Consider the following 21,015-nt stretch of genomic DNA (forward strand, 5'->3'; position numbering starts at 1 on the left):
CATACAGCTTGATGTCATCCATGTACAGGAGGTGGCTGACAACTGCTCTGTTCCGGAGTCGGTATCCGTAGCCAGTCTTGTTAATGATCTCACTGAGGGGGTTCAGGCCTATGCAGAACAGCAGTGGGGACAGAGCATATATATATATATATATATATAAATGTATGTGTGTGTGTGTGTGTGTGTGTGTGTGTGTGTGTGTGTGCCTTAATGAAAATATGAAAAGGACCCTTCACATTAAAACTTTGCTCTCACGTAGGCCAACCTTACATTGACTGGAAAATGAAGGAGCGTGTGTGTCTGTGTGTTTTCAGAATAATATATGCTTATTTTTTTCTATTTGCTTCTTGGATGGGCCGCCAACTTTACTATACTATACTATATGGTCATATTCCGAAAATGGCATCTGGATAATCCAACCCAGCTGAACATGGGTCTCTTTATCATAGTTCAGTGTTATGGAAGCAGTTTTATGCCACAATTGTGGTTTTATTACATATTGTGCAACAGTAGAGAGGGAGAACGAGAGCTTGCAGAGATGATTCGGCACTGTTCATGCAAGCTTTTTCGTACTGGTTTCATCATATGAATCCAGGAATGAATGCATCTGGACTGGAGAACATCTCTATGGATTGTATTGTGAGGAAAACAATAAAAGTGTAAATTTCTTCAATGAGGAGTCAGAAATGGCCCTGTTCTTACATAGCACTTTTCTACTCTACCTGAGCACTCAAAACACTTTACTCAACATGTCTCATTCACACAAGCGCTTTTTTAATGCTTTTTCTGTGTGAGTGCTTTACATCTAACAATCACACACTGATGGAAGCATGAGAGAGTAACTTGGGGTTATTATCCTGCCTTCATGCAAACTGGGGCAATCAGGGATTGAGCCATCAACCTTTATCATTAGTTATATATTATGCACTACCTCCAGAGCTACAGCCACCCCACTGTACAAGTGCCCCAAGTGGTCACAAATGAATAAGCTACTGTTAAGTAGAATTTGTACTATTTCACCATTCAAAAATGTATACATAGTTATGTAGGTTTGTAGAGAAACTGATTACTGTGCCCTTGTTTTGGAAAGTACAGTATATGAGCTGTTGTAGTACAAATTGAGCTGTGTTTATTCAAAAATTTAATGTGTCCTACTAAAAATCCCAAATATGTCATGAATGACAAAAAGCAGCATAAAAGGTAGCTGGGGGAAGTAAATGGTTACCTTTGTGTTCTGCATTAAAATGAAATATCAAAAATATTTAATAATAAATATCACTAATTAAAAGAGTTTTGGTTAATTAAGAAATGGTTTTAGCCATTTCCCCTGTTTCAGTTTCCATAGCTGCATACTGTCTTCCGTGATCCCTTGGTGTAGACTGCCTGAGAGTCTGTTCACTGTTCCACTAAATCTGATAACCCTTTTGATATGATCATGGTTCTGTATCACTCCTTTCATTCTGTTTCTGAAGATGGAAGTGTAGCTCTTGGCTCCCCTAATCTCTGTCCCCATTAAACATTTTACTAATGAGTTTCTGCCTCTAATCTCTAGATTCAATGAACATTATGTATTTTGTAAATTATGGTGCCCATCAGTATTGAAGCTCTTTACCTCACAGTGGAAAGCATCTTGAAGCAACTGTTATTGTAATTTGATTGTGTAAAAAATAAACCTGTATTGGATTGGCTTTAAAGCATGCCCTTCTGGATGATAAAGTAGAGTGTGTTTTATTGTGCCATTATTGCATGCTATTCCATGCTCATGATGACTGACTTTAAAAAGCTAACATGGCAACAGCTAAATCTTTCTGCTTCAGTCTTTTTGCTAACAGATGGGTGTTGCTACGGTGGCTACATCCATCTTTTATATAAAGTCAAATATCAAAGAGTGAAACAGAGCAAAAACAATATAAGAATGTGATATGGTGAAAGTAACATCAGAGTCAGGAGCTGTTTTCAACCCACCTACCTAGATCAGATGGTTGAACTCAGTCACCGCATCAAATTCCAGTCAGTGAGTAAATCCCCGCATTGAAGTGCACTGTTCTGTGTGCTTTCAGACAGTCTGCTCAGCATAGTCAGGCGGGTGACAAACTAGGCGTCAGCATGACTGAGGTGATATGAAGAGTGGTGATACTTGCTCAGCTTCATCGTTTCCCTCTCGTTCTCATGTCTTTTATCCTCTGATTTATTTCCCTTATTAGCTGTGAGTATTGCTCTGTGACCTGGCATTCTTACCCTGCATCCCTCAGTGGGACTGCCTGAAAAGACAGATTTTCTAAAAGCTGTTGTGAGCGAGCACACTCCATGGCAGGTGGCCTCACTAATTGGACAAGGAGAGGTTGAGGGCGAGTTTGAGAGAGCCCTGACAGGCTCCACTTGGGTTCTGAAAGAAGCGTGGGCAGGAGTTTGCATTTACCACATTGGATGGCAAAATGCAGTAAGGCGTCTGGGAGCTATTTGCCTCGGCGTAGGGGTAATGAGAGGGAAATGGCGCCTGTAAGAAAATAGGCTGTTTTCCGGACAAAGTGACAGTGGATGGAAATACAATGGATGGAGACACAAGATGAATGTGTTTCTTACAAATGTCCACTCTAATATAATGACATCATGAGGTCTTGTTAAGGCCCTGGGCCACCACATTGTATCAGAGCAGAGTTTCAGCTTCTCTCCACCTTGTCATGGTTTCTCCAAGTTTCTTAAACCAGAGAAGAGCGGCTCGCCATTCTTCCCAAAGATATTTGGTAATTTGATGTGAACAGTGAACTCATAGGTGTTTTGATTCATTCTCATCAAAGCATTTACTGACAGTTGTACCCTGGGAATGGGTGCCATTTTAAGAGACCACTCCCAATCAGAATAGTAATGATTCATCACAGGATAAAGATCATTGATTAGTATTGATTTGCAGTAATACTTACTTCTAAGAGGACAAGTACAATACAGAAAATAATGCAGAAATTAACAGCTGGAGCGATGGCAAGAACTACCACTACCACCTTTGCTATAATACTCGTATCACAACCTACAACATAGTTTATCACCACGACTAAGTAGTGGTGTTCACTCAAGTGGTGTCTTTACGAAAAGTTGTTCATGTGCTGGAAAGTTAATAAATAAAATCCAATTGTTTCCCCTTTTTCAATTTAACATTAGCATTTGGTGGCCAGCGTGTTAACTTTTCCCTGATTTTTAGGTCCTCATTTTTAGGTCTGTTACTAATTAGCTGACATAAACTAATGTAAGTCTATTGGCCACAATCAACCAACTAACCCACTGATATAAGATGGCACTTGTTTTAAAAACTTTAAGCCCTTATATCCTAAATCCAGCTCCACAGACAGAGTTACATCACTGTTAGTTTTTGAGAGCAGGGCTCCATGATGTAACTTTGCCTTTATACATGTAGTGTTTCACGTCCACTTTAAGGCTACGTCAACACGTACCCGGGTATTTTTGAAAATGCAGATTTTTCTATGCGTTTGCACCTTTCGTCCACACGTAAACGGCGTTTTTGGTCACTGAAAACTGAGATTTTTAAAAACTCCGGCCAGGGTGGATATTTTTGAAAACTCAGTTTTTGCATTTACGTGTGGACGAGAAAAACGGAGAAAACGGAGAAAACGCAGCGTCAAAGGTGTGCACCTTTTTTGACGTCACACTGTGCGCCACGTTATTGTTTCGGTGAAATGAATTTCTACAATTCTGTTACTGTTAATTGTATTCTCTGCAGTGTTTAAATGCTTACATATACACACACAGTTACTGTCCCTCCACACGACTCGGTTCTGCTTCTATACCCCATCCTTGTTTACTATTTCCCACCGAGGCTTCTAGACTTCTGATTGGCCAACATTTCTACAGGTTAGGAATATATCACCACCTGTTGCTTTGGCATGTTCCTAGCAGCGTTTTCCTTCATTTCAGCGTTTACGTGTGGACGGGATTATTTTTTAAAACGAAAACGGAAAATCTCAGTTTTCAAAAATACCCGTGTACGTGTGGACGTAGCCTAAAGCTTTACAAAAAAACCCCGCTAACTGTGATTATTCCTATGATATTTTTCTATCATTCTTTTTTAATCCCTTGATTCTTTTACACAATCAATATAACACAAGGGTCGGCAACCCTGGGCACGCGTGCCACAGCCGGCACGCGTGCCCAGGGTTGCCGACTGGGTTAACTGATGGCATGCACGACACGCAGTGAATTAATCTGAGAAGGTGCATTAAAAAATAAATGACCGGGCCAGCGTTGCACATCGCAAATTAGCTCGCATAGACACATTAGTTATGCCGCTTCTTGATGACGATATCTTAGCTAACAACCCCAACTACCAGATTCAACTTGTAATTGGCTAAAAATAACATAGCCTACCGATGAGAGGGATGTTGCTAGCTGGCAGTTTTTTCAAGCGACGTTGAAATTTCTACATTCCGGCCTTCAAATGCTTCAGGAGCTGTCCGCTCAGCGCAGCATCAGCACCACGGAAATACACTGATACATCCGTAGACTCGAGACTGATCAAACCAGAAAGCTTTAATGAGCAGCTGGGTTTGTCTCACATTAACTGGCTGGACAAAGAGGACATCAAAATGCAGCTGATTGAACTGAAAAGCTCGACTCTGTGGGGGTCAAAGTTTACAGAACTACGAACACAGCTGGAATCCATAGCTGTGCGTGTTCATGGAACTTGCCTTTTCACCTGCTGGACATCACTACCTGACAAGTTTAACTGTCTTCAGAACATTGCAGAGGCCTTATTGACAGTACTTGGCTCTACATATCTGTGTGAGCAGATTTTCTCTCACATGAGTGTACTCAGGTAGCCGTCTGAATGCTGGACACTCGGAGACCTGTGTCTCTGAGTGGGAGACCAGAGATCACATTAACACGTGTATCCCTGTATTAACAAACATGCCATATTAGCCCAGTTTATTTTTCTTATCATTGTTGTGAGGAGACCATAAATAGCATTTGCATTTTCTGTTGTACAGTTAATTTGCTGTTATGAAGTTGCTATGGATAAAAAAGTGTCTTTTTTTGTTTCAGAATAGCTGATAACTATTCACTGATAGCTGCCAACATCTGCGAACAAATATAATTCTATAAAGCTGTTCTATATAGTGTGTAACTGTTAATATAGAGCGTTATTAAATGTATTGCTAATGCAATCATATGGCACATTGACTTCTGAGGAAATTTTAGATGGCACTCATCATCAGAAAGGTTGCCTACCCCTGATATAACACAATCTTTTTTCGTGGCAATTTAACCAGTTTTCTTGTGGTTCAGCAACCCTAATTTAACAGTCATTCAGTACTGACTGTTAGAAAATAAGACTGACACCTACAGAGAAAGCATGCTAAATCCTCTTTATGTATAGCTACATAGATAAATAGATAACTGTCGCTTTGATACTAGAAAAAATGTGATCAATCTGAGTTAATTTAGATCATCCTCATCCTATGTTTTTACAAGTATGTGAGGGATACTGGAGCTAAGGATAACTGAGAAATGAAAATCACACGGTTTATAATTATACATTCTGGGGGAGGTTTAGCTGAGTGGTAACTTCAAGGAGTGTAATTTCTGATGCAACTCTATAAAGCTGTTTTTAGACTTTCTAAATATGATGTAAATGCTGCAGCAAATTATGATGAATTCTTGACATACTAATTCAATCCAATGCAGTAGCTTTGCATATACATAGATATTCTATGTATGTATATGTATATATAGAAAACAAACTTCGAAACCAGTGGGTGGCATCATGATGGCTAAGCATTTTGAACCTTGACATTTTCTGTTAGGGTTTTTTGGCGCTAGAAGCAGCCTTATTAGTAACAGTGGGCGGATTTATCAGTGAACTCTAGGGAGCTTGACTAAGAAGCTTGCTAGTGCAATCATTCATAAACTGTACAGTTGCAGTGCACTGTCAACAAACACTTGCTAAATCGTTGCTTAATAGGAACTGTGCAAATACTACGATAGCATTCTCGCACACTGCAGCACAAATGTATTGGACAGGTTAGCAGCTCCAGTTAGTGGAAGGTGAGGCCTAGCAAACAGCTAGCAGCTACAGTTTCCTGTTTAAGGACACCTGTGAAACAAAGTGTCTACACACTGAACTCCAGTAATACAAGAAAAAAATCAATCAACATACAACATATAGTTGACATGAAAGGCAACACTTCCAATATCCAGGCTAAACAAGACTACAAACGTGCTTTTTTTATGCTGTAAACCAGGGGTCCCCAATCCCAGTCCACAAGGGCCGGTGTCCCTGCAGGTTTTAGATCTCACCCTGGGTCAACACGCCTGAATCACATGATTAGTTCATTACCAGGCCTCTGGAGAACTTCAAGAGGTCATTTAGCCATTTACATCAGCTGTGATGGATCAAGCACACATCTAAAACCTGCAGGGACACCGGCCCTTGCGGACTGGGATTGGGGACCCCTGCTGTAAACATTTCGAAATGGGAATCCATGTGACTGACTCACTATTGGTGACAACTTCAAGTGGCAATCAGAAGAAGTGCAATCCTTGGCAGCTCCACAATGGCTTCATGTTTCAGCCCTGGAGACGGATGCTTGGTTGGACATGTGTTACAGGGTGTTGTTTCCTACCAATGGTAATGTCACATATTGCATCTTCAACTTGTGCCTGTTATATTTTAGTCACAGCAATAAACATGTTCGTGCATTTGTGTATCCATTAAGTGTCATAGTACAAATGTCATGAGTGCTCTCTGCTCGGTGTGGAGGAAGCTCTACAAAGTGTTCACATGGGGGTAAAATCTAGAGCCCCATGTGAAGACTGACAAACAATGGATCAGATGGTTGTAAGGGTGGCCCCTGGGCTCCACAGCTAGAGAAACAGATCTCCAGTCCCTGCCAGGCAGTCCCAGATGGGTTTTCAGTCAACACATACACAGACACACAGAGCTTCAGAAAGATATAGTTTGATACCCATTAGCATGTAATTTGATTGCATATGCTCCAACACACACATTTTTTTTATATGTGTATGTGAAGACATCCGATGGCTGATGAATAATGTGTTCTCAAGCGTACCCTAATGTTAACCATCACAACTCTATATCTGAACCCTAATTCTAAACAAAACTCAACCCTTGAGTGCATAGCGAACACAAAAATGGTGGCAATAGTCTTGATTTTTTTTTTTTTTCAATTCAATTCAGTTTTATTTAAACAGCACTGAATCACAACCTCAGTCGCCTCCAGGCACTTTATATTGTATGGTAGACCCTACAATAATATATATACAGAGAGTGAGCAAGCACTTCGGCGACACAGGGAAGGAAAAACTCCCTCTGTGATATGGGTCAGTGTGTAGTTCATAATCCTCACTGAGGCATACAAACAAACTCTTTCTGTATTGTGAACACATTCACTGAATTCAAATTAATCACAGCAGAGTTGCCAACACTTTATAATGGGTTTAATAATTATCGCTATTTGCATTTCTCGTTATTTTTCTGCATTTCCATTCTGAGCCATGAAATAAATTATAAATCTGTAACAGATTCATGTATGTGGTTGCAGTAATGGCAATCTCAGTAGTAAGCTCTATGCACTTATGATTGTGAAAAAGCAGAAGCTACCATCACAGCAGGAAGCTCTACAGAGTTGTCATTGCTTCCCTTTCTGACATTGGCCCAGAGGGGATTTCTGTCTCTGGTTGGAATTGAACCAACTACCTTTTATTTGTAATGCAAATGGGTAAACCACTATACTATGTGGTCACCAAGTTGGATGTGACAGCACACAATAAAAAAAATAGTAGTTTATTAGGATGACAAATTCCTAAACAGCTGTTCATACAAATATAGCTGACTCCTCAGCTGACCTTGACGAAGTAGTTTGTGATCAGACCATTTGATTTAACTCTTTTGTTTGTCTGAATGCCCATTTGTAAGAATGTAAACAGATGCTGCAGTGCCTGGTTGCTGTTTTTTTTTTCCAGCTGTAGACGTTAGAAGGTCAACTAAATGTGTGTTGTCACCTGAAACAATTTTTGTGCAGTTTTTTAAGAATGTCGCCACTTTAGCAGCCAACAGGGTGTTCTAGTAAGAAAAAGAAATTAAAAACAAACAGACCAAAGAAAAGACTTGTTCACACTATCATGGCTACTGGTTTCTAGTGGGATTCCCCCAGTAGAAAAATCTGAGTTTTATACTTAGTTGCCAACCTTCTCCAGAAAGAGAGCTCTTTCTTAAGTTTGATCCCAAACAAATCTTCCAGCATGTAGAACGCCCTCCTGATGTTACCTGTAGTTTTCCTCTTGTGGTCAAATTCCTGTTTGCCCAGATATTTACACATTTGTACGCACAAAAAAACATTTAAATACCTTTGAGAGTATTCAGAATTACACATAATATATTTTATACATTTGTTCGTCTGAGTTTACTCTTGTTTTACAATTTTGCGACCAGTGTCACACCATTAAACAAGGCCTTTAGGTACATTAAAATCCTTTTAAACATTGAGAGAACAGGAAAAAAGTTTTAAGTGCTTAGTTTTCCTGCGTGTCTTCTGCGCTGATGGATTGTGTTTATACTGTCATCTGTGCTGTCAACCAACATGAATTAAGGATTTGAACAAGAGGGCTGCTGTTCAGCTCAGTGTCACTCTTTGTATTTTAATACGTTGTTATCCCAGGTGGGAGCGGAGCGTGTGTGTGTCTGTGTTGTTGTCAATGTACAACATGAATGCTGCATTGGCATGTGCGTTGTGTATTGTGTGGAGCATCCCTTCCCAATGTGTGAACTCGAATCGATATATTTAGGTTTTGTCTTAGCAGCATATTTCTGGTCTCCTGCACTTAAAGAGCTATTCAATGGAAATGTGTTTCTCCTTTATTAGGAAACGTGTAGCAGTCTGAATAATGCATCCTGAACACTGCCTCTTTATGGCAGCGTACTGAGCAATGTTCAAGGCCAGGCGGTTTTGAATTCATCGCCCTGTATGCTGTTAAATATACATGAAAAGTGAAGTGGCTTTCTTTGTGAATTATATTTCGTAAAGTGGTAAAAAGCTGCCACTGATTTCAGTGGACAAAAATACTGGGTATTCAGGTGTTCACAGGGATTTGCATGACAAGCAATTTTAGCCATGCTGATTGCACGCCAACTCCTTTGGCAGGCAAATATATATCTGTTTAGTTTGACCTAAAGTAACTTAAGTAACTGAACCACAAAAAGCAAAGGATAAATAAAGATACTTTGACATGTTAATATTTAAAAGGAAATTTATATGTATTTCAATATTTAACAATTATGACAATAACAATAACAACGAAGCTCTGCCATCACTATGAAATAACCATTATGACGCAAAGCTCTCCGTATTATGAATTGGGGGAATTGCATATAAGCAGATTTTTAATGGGTAAATATATGTTGGGTTAGGGTTTAAATGCTAACAATGAAGTGTTTTCCTGCACTGTTGGGAATTAAAATGATAATGTGGCATCTGCTCACCAACTGCCATTGTGTTTAATTAAATATAGTTCTGGACTATCACTCAGTCCTTGTCTTAAAGCAAATGCCACTCACCCAATATCTGATAACAATGGTGCCAAATAATGCAACAAGGAGACATAAGCCTGCTGAAAAGGTCTTTAACTTTAGCAATCGATTTTTCTCCTATTTCTCTCTGTCCTGTAGCTGGTGCTGCCAGAGTACTCCATCCATGTGTTGTTCTGCATCATGTTCCTGTGTGCTCAGGAGTGGCTGACTGTGGGCCTCAACATTCCCCTGCTCTTCTACAACACGTGGAGGTAACTATCCAATCCATCGTCCCGTGTGTATCTGTGTGAATGTGTACACTTTGCCCTGATTTTTCAGATGGCATCTTATTGGCTAAGGTTGTTTTGACCCAAAGACATTTGCATTAAAAGATGAGGCTTATGATTCAGATATTTTATTTTATTTATAAGAAAATCTGTTAGCAAGAGACTCAAGCAATGAATTTTTCACCTAACATATACAATATACAGTATGTAGCCAGACATTAATGTTTTATTTCAGCACTATTTGAAGTGAATCCCTTATCCTGCTGTTATAAATACTTACTACTGCACAATATATGTATAAATCCTGAGATGGAAACAGTAACCAACAGATGTACTTTTTCTGTCATTTGAGCAAAATTTCTCTGTAAACTACTTATACCGAGCCTTTAAAGAGAACTAAATAAATGATAATTGTATTGCGCAATAGTGGCAATACAACATGAATAAAAATGCTACTTAATGCTATAAACCTCTTTTATGTTAATGCACAATTTTCAACCATTGCTTAAGAAGAAGTCTTATAGTTTACCACTTTAATTCTACAACCCTTTTTTCTGTCTGGATGTACTCAAAGTACTTCTCTGTAGATGTCTTTGTGAAGCGTTTGGGCAGTTTTAAATCTCCTATCTAACGAATGTCATAAAATCTATAACTTTGCTTTAATGGTCACCAGGGATATTAAAAAAATACATATACAGGGTTTTCAAAACCTGACTGCTTATTAACAGCTCAGTACAGAGCGCCAGTTCATCCTACCAGAGCCGAATAAATGCCATGCAAATTCACATTACGAATACATTTATCCAAGAAAAATTAAAAGTAAACTTACCTCTTATTATTATGGTAAGGAATGATAGCAAGTAGATGTGGCCTTGACCACACAGTTAAAACTACCTTGAACCACAACCCCATACCCCAAAAATCTTAAACAACAGTCAAACAGTTAACAATGATCTGAAACCAAATCATGTTCTGTTGTTTGACTTTTGTGGTAATCACAGTTTGTCTATAATGAACGCCACATTCAAAAATAAGAGTATTCATAAGTGCACGTGGCACCAGGAGAACCTAAGCTTAAGGTTAATGATCGAGTTTGTAATTGTATTATCAGATCTTCACGCGTATGTTCTAGACACGTGAGTGAAGAGAGGAGCAGAGGTGTCAGCTGCAGGGGAGAATACTGGACAGGACTGACACATCCAGATGTGAATAGTGAGGATGTGCTGGCCCCGGTCTGCAGGATCTTCAACTCCCACCTCTGATAGAACTTTGAAAGCATTCTGACAGAAGCTTGGTACGTTGAGTCTGAATGGACCATCTTCAGCACCTCTATTGCAGAGGTGACTTGAGGCTGTATGTTATGCTCCATGTTTTGGCTGTAATCTCCAGATGGTGGATACTGGAGGTGAAGAGAGCTGTCAAGCTGGAGAAGTGGTCCTGTTGAGCATGGCAACTTATGTGATTCCAGAGTGCAGCTCAAGGCAAAAACTCCAGTTAGGCACTAGCTCAGGGAAGGGGAAGGAGCTCCCTATCCACACTGTATACAGTAGGAATGGGACTCTGCTAACCTCAACCTCAAGAACATAGTCAAATGATTGAAGAAATACTTGAGCATCTCTTCAATCCCGCTGGCACTCCTTCGTAGTGGAAGCAGAGTGTGGAGACGAAGAAGCTGATTCACCCTTCACTGGAGGTGAAGTCACTGATGCAGTTAATCAACTCCTTGGTGGATGAACTCCTAAGGTGAATGAGATTAACCCTGAGTTTCCCAAGGCTCTGGATGTTGTGAACTGTCAGGGCGGACACCCCTCTGCAACACTGTGTGGATGGTGCCTCTGGATTGGCAGACTGAGGTGGTGGTTCCCCTCTTCAAGAAGGGGGATTGGAGAGCATGTTTCAACTTTAAGTGTATCATACTTCTCAGCTTGACTGGGAAAGTCTATGCTAGGGTACAGGTGAGGAGAGTCCATCTGTTAGTTGAACCAGCAATTCTGGAAGAACAATGCATGCTGGTCATTAAACACTGCACCAGTTCTTAATCCTGTGTAGGATATTTCAGGGTGCTTGGGAGTTTGCCTAACCAGTTTATATGTGTTTTGTGGAGAATGCATAAAACTGTGTCCCCCATGGTGTCCTGAGGGAGTCACAGGAGTATGGCTACAGGCTAGCCGATCCCTGTTCAACCATGGCCAGAGCTATAGCTGTATTGCCAGCAATAAGTTGGACTGCTGGAAATTGGACTGCTCTCTGTCACTAATTCTATTCATAATTTCTGTGTATGGAACTTCTAAACACAGAAAATGAGTGAAAGGAGTCTGGTTCAGTAATCACAGTGGTCATATCTGTGCTTTATCGATGAGATGGTTATGTTGGTTTCGTTGAGCAATGACCTCCAACTTGCACTGGGGCTATTTCTGGCCTGAGATTTGTGGCCAAAAAACAGCTTTGTGCTCCCTTTTTCTTGGACCACATTAAACACTCTCCTGATGATTTTATCGACTCAGTTGCTAGTTTAAGTCATTGATAAAACAGCATGATTTTTAAGGGTAATTGTGAGTGTAAGAAAGGAGGGTAAACCAAGGTATGCTGATTGGCTAGTGACCGTCACAAATTTTTAGAGATGGCTAGTATGGGACTTCACAAATTAGTGGATAACATAATGCTTGCTACGTTCAGATTTTCTATTTTCTTTCTATTTTAGTCCATGGTTAAATACTGCTTTTTGCAGCACACTTCAGAACCCTCACTTCATCACCTGAACAGAGTTTAATAGTCAGAAATGAAAAATCATGTTATACCGTGATACCATGATATTGCCTAAGCATAATTGACCATATTTTTGAGGACATCGGTTTTGTATAAGCAAATCCATATTTGTTGCAAGTACATTTTTCTTTGCTTTTCAAGACTCTTAAATGCAGAGTCTAAAAGATGAGTCACCACTCAGTGATTTTCATGTTTCCTTTGCTGCTCCCTCTTATCTGTTGTCATTTTTGTTGCTGGTCCTCCCGCTGGTTAGTGGGATAGAAATGGACTGCTGGCAGCATCATTGGTTCAAGCTCGTGTGGTCAGCTGGTTGAAGTTACAGAAGAAAGGAGGAAAGAAGAGAAAACATTTTGCTATCTCATTAACTGCAGAGTTTGCAGATGCCCACCAGCTACTGATGTGTGAGCTGAAAGATGAGTAGACAGGGAAAGGAAGATGGGGAGAAAGTAGGGATTGGCAGGAAGTAGAACAGAGAAAGTGAGTGAGTGATGGGTGAAAGATCAATTATTGACAGGGTGATTCAGAGGAGAGTGAGGGATGGCGAGAGGACAGTAGGCTGTGGATGGGGGAGTGAATGTATTAATAACTACTGTAATGAGATTTCTCATAAAAACAGCTGATAGTAAGCTATTTACCAATACTTAAAGATGGCTTGGAACAGTTAACCATGTCATGGTTAACTTTCATGTCAGGTAGTTTCAAGTTTCTTTTGAGATTCTCACAAAACCTAATTAGTCTATCTAAATTCTAAAATCTTGGATCTTATTCTAGTCACGTGGTTGGAGAATTACAAATTTTCAACATTTGCAATTTAACCCCCAGAAAGCGTAAAGTATTTAGCTAGGATCTTGGACTGAGTCTGTAGAGAGAAAAGAAATAACTGGAGAAGGTTTAATTTTGTAACAAATAATCTTCAAATGTCAGAATTCTTGTAACTTAGTTGAAATAATCTGTAGGACTGCCTGTCTACTTTTCAAATTATCCTTTGGATGTTAAAGTCACAGTACAAAAGTAGATCTACATATGCTACAAGGAACATTAAGGCCTCGGTAGAGCAACCGTAATTACATACAGCCTGCAGTGATGTAACTGACAACTTGTCCATTCGTGAGGGATATTTTCTTGATTATTTAAAAACTAGTTTAGCATGCAATAATATCAATGTAGGGAGTTGTAGAGGGAATTCCAAGACAGCCTGGCCACTGTAGTGTTGTTGTTAAAATTCTTTGCTTGCCAGCTGAATCCTTCCCAAAGAGTGTGTCTGTGTGTGTGAGTTAGAGAGCAAGCGAGAGAGTGCTGTTTGTTATGTGTGAACAAAATTATTAACACCAAACATCTCTATGTCTAGCATAAAGGAAGAAGTGTGTCTCAAATGTTTTCATGTCTCATCTGTCACCTTTACTCGAGGGACTTCCATTTATTATTCAATTATTAATGATATTTTTAGTATGTAAATTAGCTATTTAGTAGACTCTTAATGATTACCCAGACATGTTCACCTCATCCTCAGTAATGTATAGTTGGGACATTACTGAACCCTTGTGTGGTGCTCATTTTCAAATGCATTGTTGAATATTTCATATATGCATGACATATCAGCAAACATATGTAAATATGTGAATTTACAATGTAATTCATTTTTGACACCTAAATGTACAACCATCTCAGAGCTGTAAATGGCAAATATACATGGATTACCATAAAGTATGAACATAAGCCATCTGTTAGCTTTGGTTCGAAGCAGAAATACCAGTTAAATGGTAAATGGCCTGTATTTGTATAGCGCTTTTCTAGTCCCTAAGGACCCCAAAGCGCTTTACACATCCAGTCATCCACCCATTCACACGCAGGTGATGGCAAGCTACATTGTAGCCACAGCCACCCTGGGGCGCACTGACAGAGACGAGGCTGCCGGACACTGGCGCCACCGGGCCCTCTGACCACCACCAGTAGACAAAGGCTGAAGTGTCTTGCCCAAGGACACAACGACCGAGACTGTCCAAGCCAGGGCTCGAACTGGCAACCTTCCGATTACAAGGCGAACTCCCAACTCTTGAGCCACATAATGATGGCAGCTTCCTGGTTGGACTTCATTTCCCATTAAATCCTGCAAAACACAGCAGGAGACAGAAAAATAACCTGAAGCCAACTCTCTTATTGCAACTGGTCTGGTGCATTGTTACACAGCACTCCATGTTACAGATTGCTGTGCATTTATATCAGTTCTGGTGTCGTTTAAGGGAAAATTACCCCATCGACAATGTGCATCAGTAATAGCTCTCCCTTAAAGCAACAGGCAGCAATTCCTTACTCGTGTCTCGTTTCCTGTATAGAATATTTTTTCCATGTCATAATTTGAACAGCCATCCTGAAGTAGGTCTCACTGGAAAGCTCCAGGAAACATCTTACAATTCCCCTATCACACTAAGTTTTGTGTTCTGATTACACTGCACATCTTCTTTGTACATAGCTTTAAGGAAGAGAACTGTTAGTGTTCACAAGTATTGGTTATGTTAAAAGCACAGCATTGGGATGTGTAGATGTTGGGTTGAATTTTCTCTTTATTTTGTGAATCAGTCAGTAGGTCTCAGTTGAAGAAAGGAAAAATTAGTGGAAAATTCATATTAAAGTTTATATATTTAATCTATCTTAAACCAACCTATGTATCCATCCATCCATCCATCCATTCGCTTCCGCTTATCCTTTTCAGGGTCCTTCTTGCTGTGCGGCAACAGTGCTAACCACCGTGCCACCGTGCTGCCATATATTTAATCTACTGCTATTGAATTTGTTGTTAGCTTAATGAGCTACAGTAACTGAGTTGAAAAACCCCAGCCCTGATACTTTTAGAAGTGCATAACAGACCTGGGTGAAAATATATTTGGATATCTATTCAAATATGATGTCATATTTTGCTCATTTGTTGAAAATGGGAATTCCTGCAAGATAAGTCAAATTTCCTGGGATATTTCCAGAGTCAAGTAGCTGCTAAACCTTGCCTCCCTTTCACAGCTAGCACTGCTTTCCTACAATAATATGTAAAAATGTAACACTATTAATAACAGATAGTAAATCAAGGTCAGATTTCTTCCCAGCGTAGAGTGATTAGGAACATCCGTTTAAGCTTTCGTCAATGTTGTTAACTATCACGTCATAGCAGATCATTGTTTTCTAGCTAGCTTATTAGCATTAACACTAGTTAGCATTCTTTATTGAATTATTAGGTGCTGGACTATCATGTATCAGCTCTGCCATATCTATAAAAAAAAATCATCTTTTATTTCTATATGAATCACACTGGAAATGCTCACTCTGAGGCCGTTTAAAAATTACCAAATGGCAAAATACATGACTTTTGAAGCAGTAGTGGTTTTGACTTCCTCAGTAGATAATTTGCACATTTGTTAAAATTCTCTTAATGTTTTCTTCAAAAAACTTTGGATGCTAGCTGTATAAACTCATTTATAAATGTGTTTTACTTTGAGGATCTTATTATTTAACTCCAGCATTAAAAAGAGAAAAAATGCGACCAGTAAATAACTCTGACCCATCATGCTCGACTAGTTTCTAATCTTTTAGGTACCTTTTGATAAATGCCTTGATTTTTAAAGGTTGTGAGCAAGCTAGAATGTATCATTTGCTGCTAATAGGGCAGATAAAGTCCAAACGCTTGACAGGTTTTTCATAGCTAGAATTAATTGTTAAACCATGAGCAATCACTATGAAGGGGAAAGGTTTATCAAAAGATTTGTTTCCATCAACATATTCAACTGCAATTTCACCCACGTCTTCTGCATGATGGTGTACCTCAAAACTCATCATGCCATCTTTTTCCATGCTGTCTTCTCCTCCACTTCCACCCATCATCTCTCCCACATGTCCCACCCCTTCTCACGTGGTCTGGAATGGGTCAACTACCCGTGGTGTGGTCTTTGCCCTCTGTGGTAGGTACTTCCATTCCCCAACGGACACTAAGGAGCTGCTGTACGACCCAGCGTCCGTGATGAATGGCGACACACTCAAGTTCTGCCTGAAGGAGGCCTGGTGCAAGCTGTCCTTCTTCGTCCTTTCCTTCTTCTACTATCTCTACTGGTGAGCACAGGGCAGGTGGTATGGGGAGATAATTGGATTACATGTAAATAGATTGCATTAATCTAATTACAACACATAAATAAGCAGTAAAACTGAACTGAAGCTACTTTTTAAAAAAGCTTGGGGAGAAAAGGATCAGTTGATGAGGTGTTTGACTTCCGCCCAGACTAAACATCAGCAGGTCATGTAACATTGGTTTGATTTCCCAACTGATGAAGCAATGTGAGTGCAAATCACTGAATAAAGTAACCATTTCTCCAGCAATCACATGCAACTCCCTGTACTCATATGACTTTGTGAAGTCCAGTTTGCCATGTCAGGCTAGTAATACTGCTAATGCATGTGATGTTAAGAGAATTTGATTCTTTACTTCACTGACAAGCACCACAATAATGCTGTGTGTAGCTGATGGGTAAAACTACTACATACTGGTTCAAATGTTGTTTGTGTGCAACAAGATAATTGATAATATTGATGATATATTCACATGTCTATTGTTGTATAATTTGTCTGCCATGTCCTGATGTTACTGCTAAAATCAATTTTCTTGTTCATGTCTAACGATGCTGTTATTATTAACCACGGATTCTTGTTCCATGTGTCATGTGGGTGCTGCAGTGTGTGGAACCTGGAAATATCCCTCTAATAGGTCTTATCAGTGGAAACACTTAAAGGTACAATCCTTATATTTTTTGATATTTCATTCTATGGTAGTATATTGAGGCAGAACAGCATTGTTGAGAAGAAATCTTGACCATATGACCACCCCAGTATTTGCCCTTTTCTCAATCTTGATATGTTGGACTGTGAATGGCTGTTGTGGTTATATGGATTTGATGATTTTGACCAGACTACATAAATTTTTCCAGTTCTAGTTATAGAACTCAGAAGACGGTTTTCGATGACAACTAAAGAAGGATTGCAACTTTAACATGGAGCTGCTCTTGTATGTGTGTGATAATGCCGCAACTTAACATTGCAGTAAGGTCCTCATCCTGTTGAAAAATGCCATTTATGTATCTGCTTGGGGTATAAATACTTTGCTAACAGCAATGTTTATCTCAGCAATACCACACAGGTAGAAAAGCAACATCATGAGAGTGTTGAACTTAGACTCTCGCACAAAATCCTGATGTTTGTTTTTGAGAATGGCTGCAATTACTCAACATATTTTAGAGATATGAGGCGATACTTATTGTCCTTAAATTTCCAAACACATTGAGCTATTTAAACACAGTCTATTTAAAGTTTCAATACATGACCAATGGGTAAATGTATACCACAGGCATGTGATTAATTGGATTAAGGACGTGTGCAGCATTTTGCCAATGCAGGCTTAATTTGGGAGAAATTATTAAATATCACTTCTTGCCCTTCCTGCCCTAATGCAGGACACATGACATGAACCTAGTTATATCCAATAAGAAAAAGCTAATCTCAAAATTTTTTCAGTTTTAAAATATATCCAAGATCACAAAGGCAGTTGGATTGTAATGCATTCCCTCCTGGCATGAAAAAGAAAAAGAGCTAATGTGTTATGCTCACATGTATCCCATTCATTTTCATACCAGAGCCTACATCAGTCAGTAGATGGAGTAACTTGTGTGGAAGGTTCAACCAACAGAGGTTGTCTTTATTAAATAATATTACAGTATAGGGACAAACATTTATAGCAAAATTGGTTGGCTATCAAAAATGTATCATCATTTTTAAAATAACTGAATTAGGTGCCTATTGTTATAAAGACAGTGTTCATCTTAAAGTTTAATCATCTTGCTTTTTCATCTCACTTCATCCTGTCCTGTTCTAGCTCATATTGGACTGATCTGCAGCAGCAGCAGGTATTCTACAATACAAGGTGATGGTGGATTCACTTTCAAATCTAAAGCCAAAGACATATTGAAGAGAATTTGTCCTTGCCTCTTTTCCGCCCAAGATTTTTTGTGTGATTTCTGTAACGACTTGCTGACCTTTATGATCCTCCCTGTTTCTACACTCTTGATCAAGGGTCCAAGGATTAAACAGTTTGTTTGTTACAGCATCAGGAAGTTCTGCTGAAAGCAAAGCAAGCCAAATTTGAGTAGGTTCAATCCGGTTGCATTTGGGTAAAATGCTACCCCTTTCCCAATGGCTAGCCTAAGAGGGAATGTATGAGGGAGAAATCTGTTACTATATTTTGAATGGCACTGGCTTATTAGAAATCAAATTGCACAAATTATGCATCAACCAAAAGAATAAAACCTCACGAAACTATTACATTAATTTGTTTAAGTCCCCAGTACAACAACGGATTCTTGAGGCTAATAAAGTTTCCACATCTTCATGCCTACAAGGTGAGTGCGTGTAACATAAATTCATTGTCAATTAGATGAGTAGCAATTCTGAAACGGAGACTTTTTTCAGCCCTTTTGTAGTTACAAAAAAGAAGGGCTGGTGTTAACTGGTCAACAGCCTTAACAGTGGCATGTAACACTCTATAAGCAGGACTTATACAATGTTACAAAATGTATTTTTTCCACTTAAAATAGGATTTCAACACACAAAACCATCCAAGGAAGGTTTTATCTCCTCATTATGACTTATGAATCTCAAAATTACCAGAAAAAAAGGACATACTCTCCTTTTAAACAAATGCCATAAATATCTGGCAACTGAGAAGACTGCTGGACTTTTGGGTGAAGAATCTTGTCTCATTCTGGTCCAATATCATATTCTAGCTGCTCAACAGCCCTGTGTCTTCTTTGTTGTATTTTTCACATCATGATACCCCAAATGTTTTCAACTGGTTGACAACCTAGATTGTAGGCAGGCTAGTTCAGCAACCGACTCTTCTGTTGTAATAGACCCAGTATTGTGTTTACCATTGTCTTGCTGGGATTTGCAAGGCCTATACATAATCTTGAGAAATTTTCACAAATATGAACTAAAAAGTGCAAAACTCATGTTGAAACACTGTCTTAAACTAAGCAGGGGATTAACTTGAACTGACATCAATAATGAGAACATCAATAATATTATTTTGATCTTGCAATTTTTTTCTTGTTATGTGAGGTTTGAATTTTATCAAATAAAGCTTCATTTTTTTTCCATTTAGAGCTCTTGCTACATACTTGTAGTACTGTAGCGCTAAAGCTGATGACTGGAAGGTCAATGTGGCCCGTTGAAAGGATGGCCCTTGCAACAGAAATCACACTTCAGCTTTGTTTTAATGATTAAAAATAACAAATTCAAAGAGTAAACTCTAATGTTATATAACTATAGTGATGGTCTGCATAAAGAATTCATGAGGTTGAATTGAAAGTGAAACAGCCTGAAACCAGATCTGTGCAGCTTGTACCTGTTTCCGCGACCCTACTTTCTCCACTGCTCCCCAAACCCATTCTACTTTTTTTTTTTTCTTTTTTTTTTTTTTTTTTTTTGCCTGTCCCGTTTGGCTCTTTTGCCATCAGAATTGTTGTCTAAAGGCAAAGAAAGATGCCCAACGGATTTACTTTACCAAATTGACCATCCCAGCCTTGCCGTAATGGTCCATTTGATTCACCTTTTATTGTTTATTTTATTTTCACTTACTGAATACGGGACAGACTTGACTGGGGGAAAGAAGGGGAGAAAGAAAGAGGGAAAGAGAAACAGCTGAGAAGAGGGACGGGGGAGAAGGGCAAAAGACAAAAACCAACAGAACGGGCAGAGGAAAAAAAATGCATATATCAATCACCTGGGTCACCTGCTGAGAAAGAAAAAAGAAAACAAGCAGAAGAGAACAAGAGTAATAGAATAAACAACATCACAATGATATATGGGAATATGACAGTAAATACTAAATATTAAACATTATTGTGCAGCACATAAGATCAACAGAACACAGTGTGCTTTGAGGTAGGAGCCAAAAAGGGTGTAGTTTGTGGGTGTGATCACCCGTGTGTACACCTGTGAGCATGGACGCGCTTGTTTTTTGTTTTTTAAAAGGTTCCTTCATGTAATAATCTGCTAGAGGGTGTGGGGGGGCCACAGTCCCGTCCTTCAGGGCATGAAGCAGGTATGGAGGAGATCAAAACTCCAGACATCCAGAGGCCCCCAGAACACAAGAGACCAAGGAAGACCAACAGAGGGGCAGCTGCGCCACTGTCCCAGAAAGAGCTGAGGAGAGTCCCAGATGAGGGCTCACCCAGCAGCCGCGGAGCAGAAGCCAGGGGGAGTTGCAGTGACGCGCCCGTGAGCTCCGCCGGCAGCCAGCCGCGCCTGAGTGACCTGGGGGCACCCCACCTCCGAAGTGGCCCGAGCGAGCCCCAGGCTCCAGGCCCCGATAAGCGGCCGCCAAGGAGTGAGACGGTGTGT

At 39.6% G+C, this 21,015-nt stretch overlaps 1 protein-coding gene across 3 annotated transcripts in view; it reads left to right on the plus strand.

The window, feature by feature from the left end:
- The window catches only part of cnih3 (cornichon family AMPA receptor auxiliary protein 3), a 149,181-nt gene that overhangs the window by 100,653 nt on the left and 27,513 nt on the right, over positions 1–21,015 (plus strand). Inside the window, exons 4-6 of one of the 3 annotated variants that reach the window (XM_085432846.1) lie at positions 9,695–9,807; positions 16,537–16,680; positions 17,299–17,354. In XM_085432846.1, the coding sequence (XP_085288972.1) occupies positions 9,695–9,807; positions 16,537–16,680; positions 17,299–17,326 (285 nt within the window). In that variant the 3' untranslated portion in view covers positions 17,327–17,354. Of the gene's footprint in view, positions 1–9,694; positions 9,808–16,532; positions 16,681–17,298; positions 17,355–21,015 lie in introns of all 3 variants that reach the window. The other 2 variants (XM_085432844.1, XM_085432845.1) reach the window with 2 other exon arrangements.

This window comes from Copadichromis virginalis, linkage group LG15, assembly GCF_057382275.1.
Source record: "Copadichromis virginalis isolate Kocher_CV1m ecotype Utaka linkage group LG15, C_Virginalis_male_GT1.1, whole genome shotgun sequence".
Taxonomy (NCBI): Eukaryota; Metazoa; Chordata; class Actinopteri; order Cichliformes; family Cichlidae; genus Copadichromis; species Copadichromis virginalis.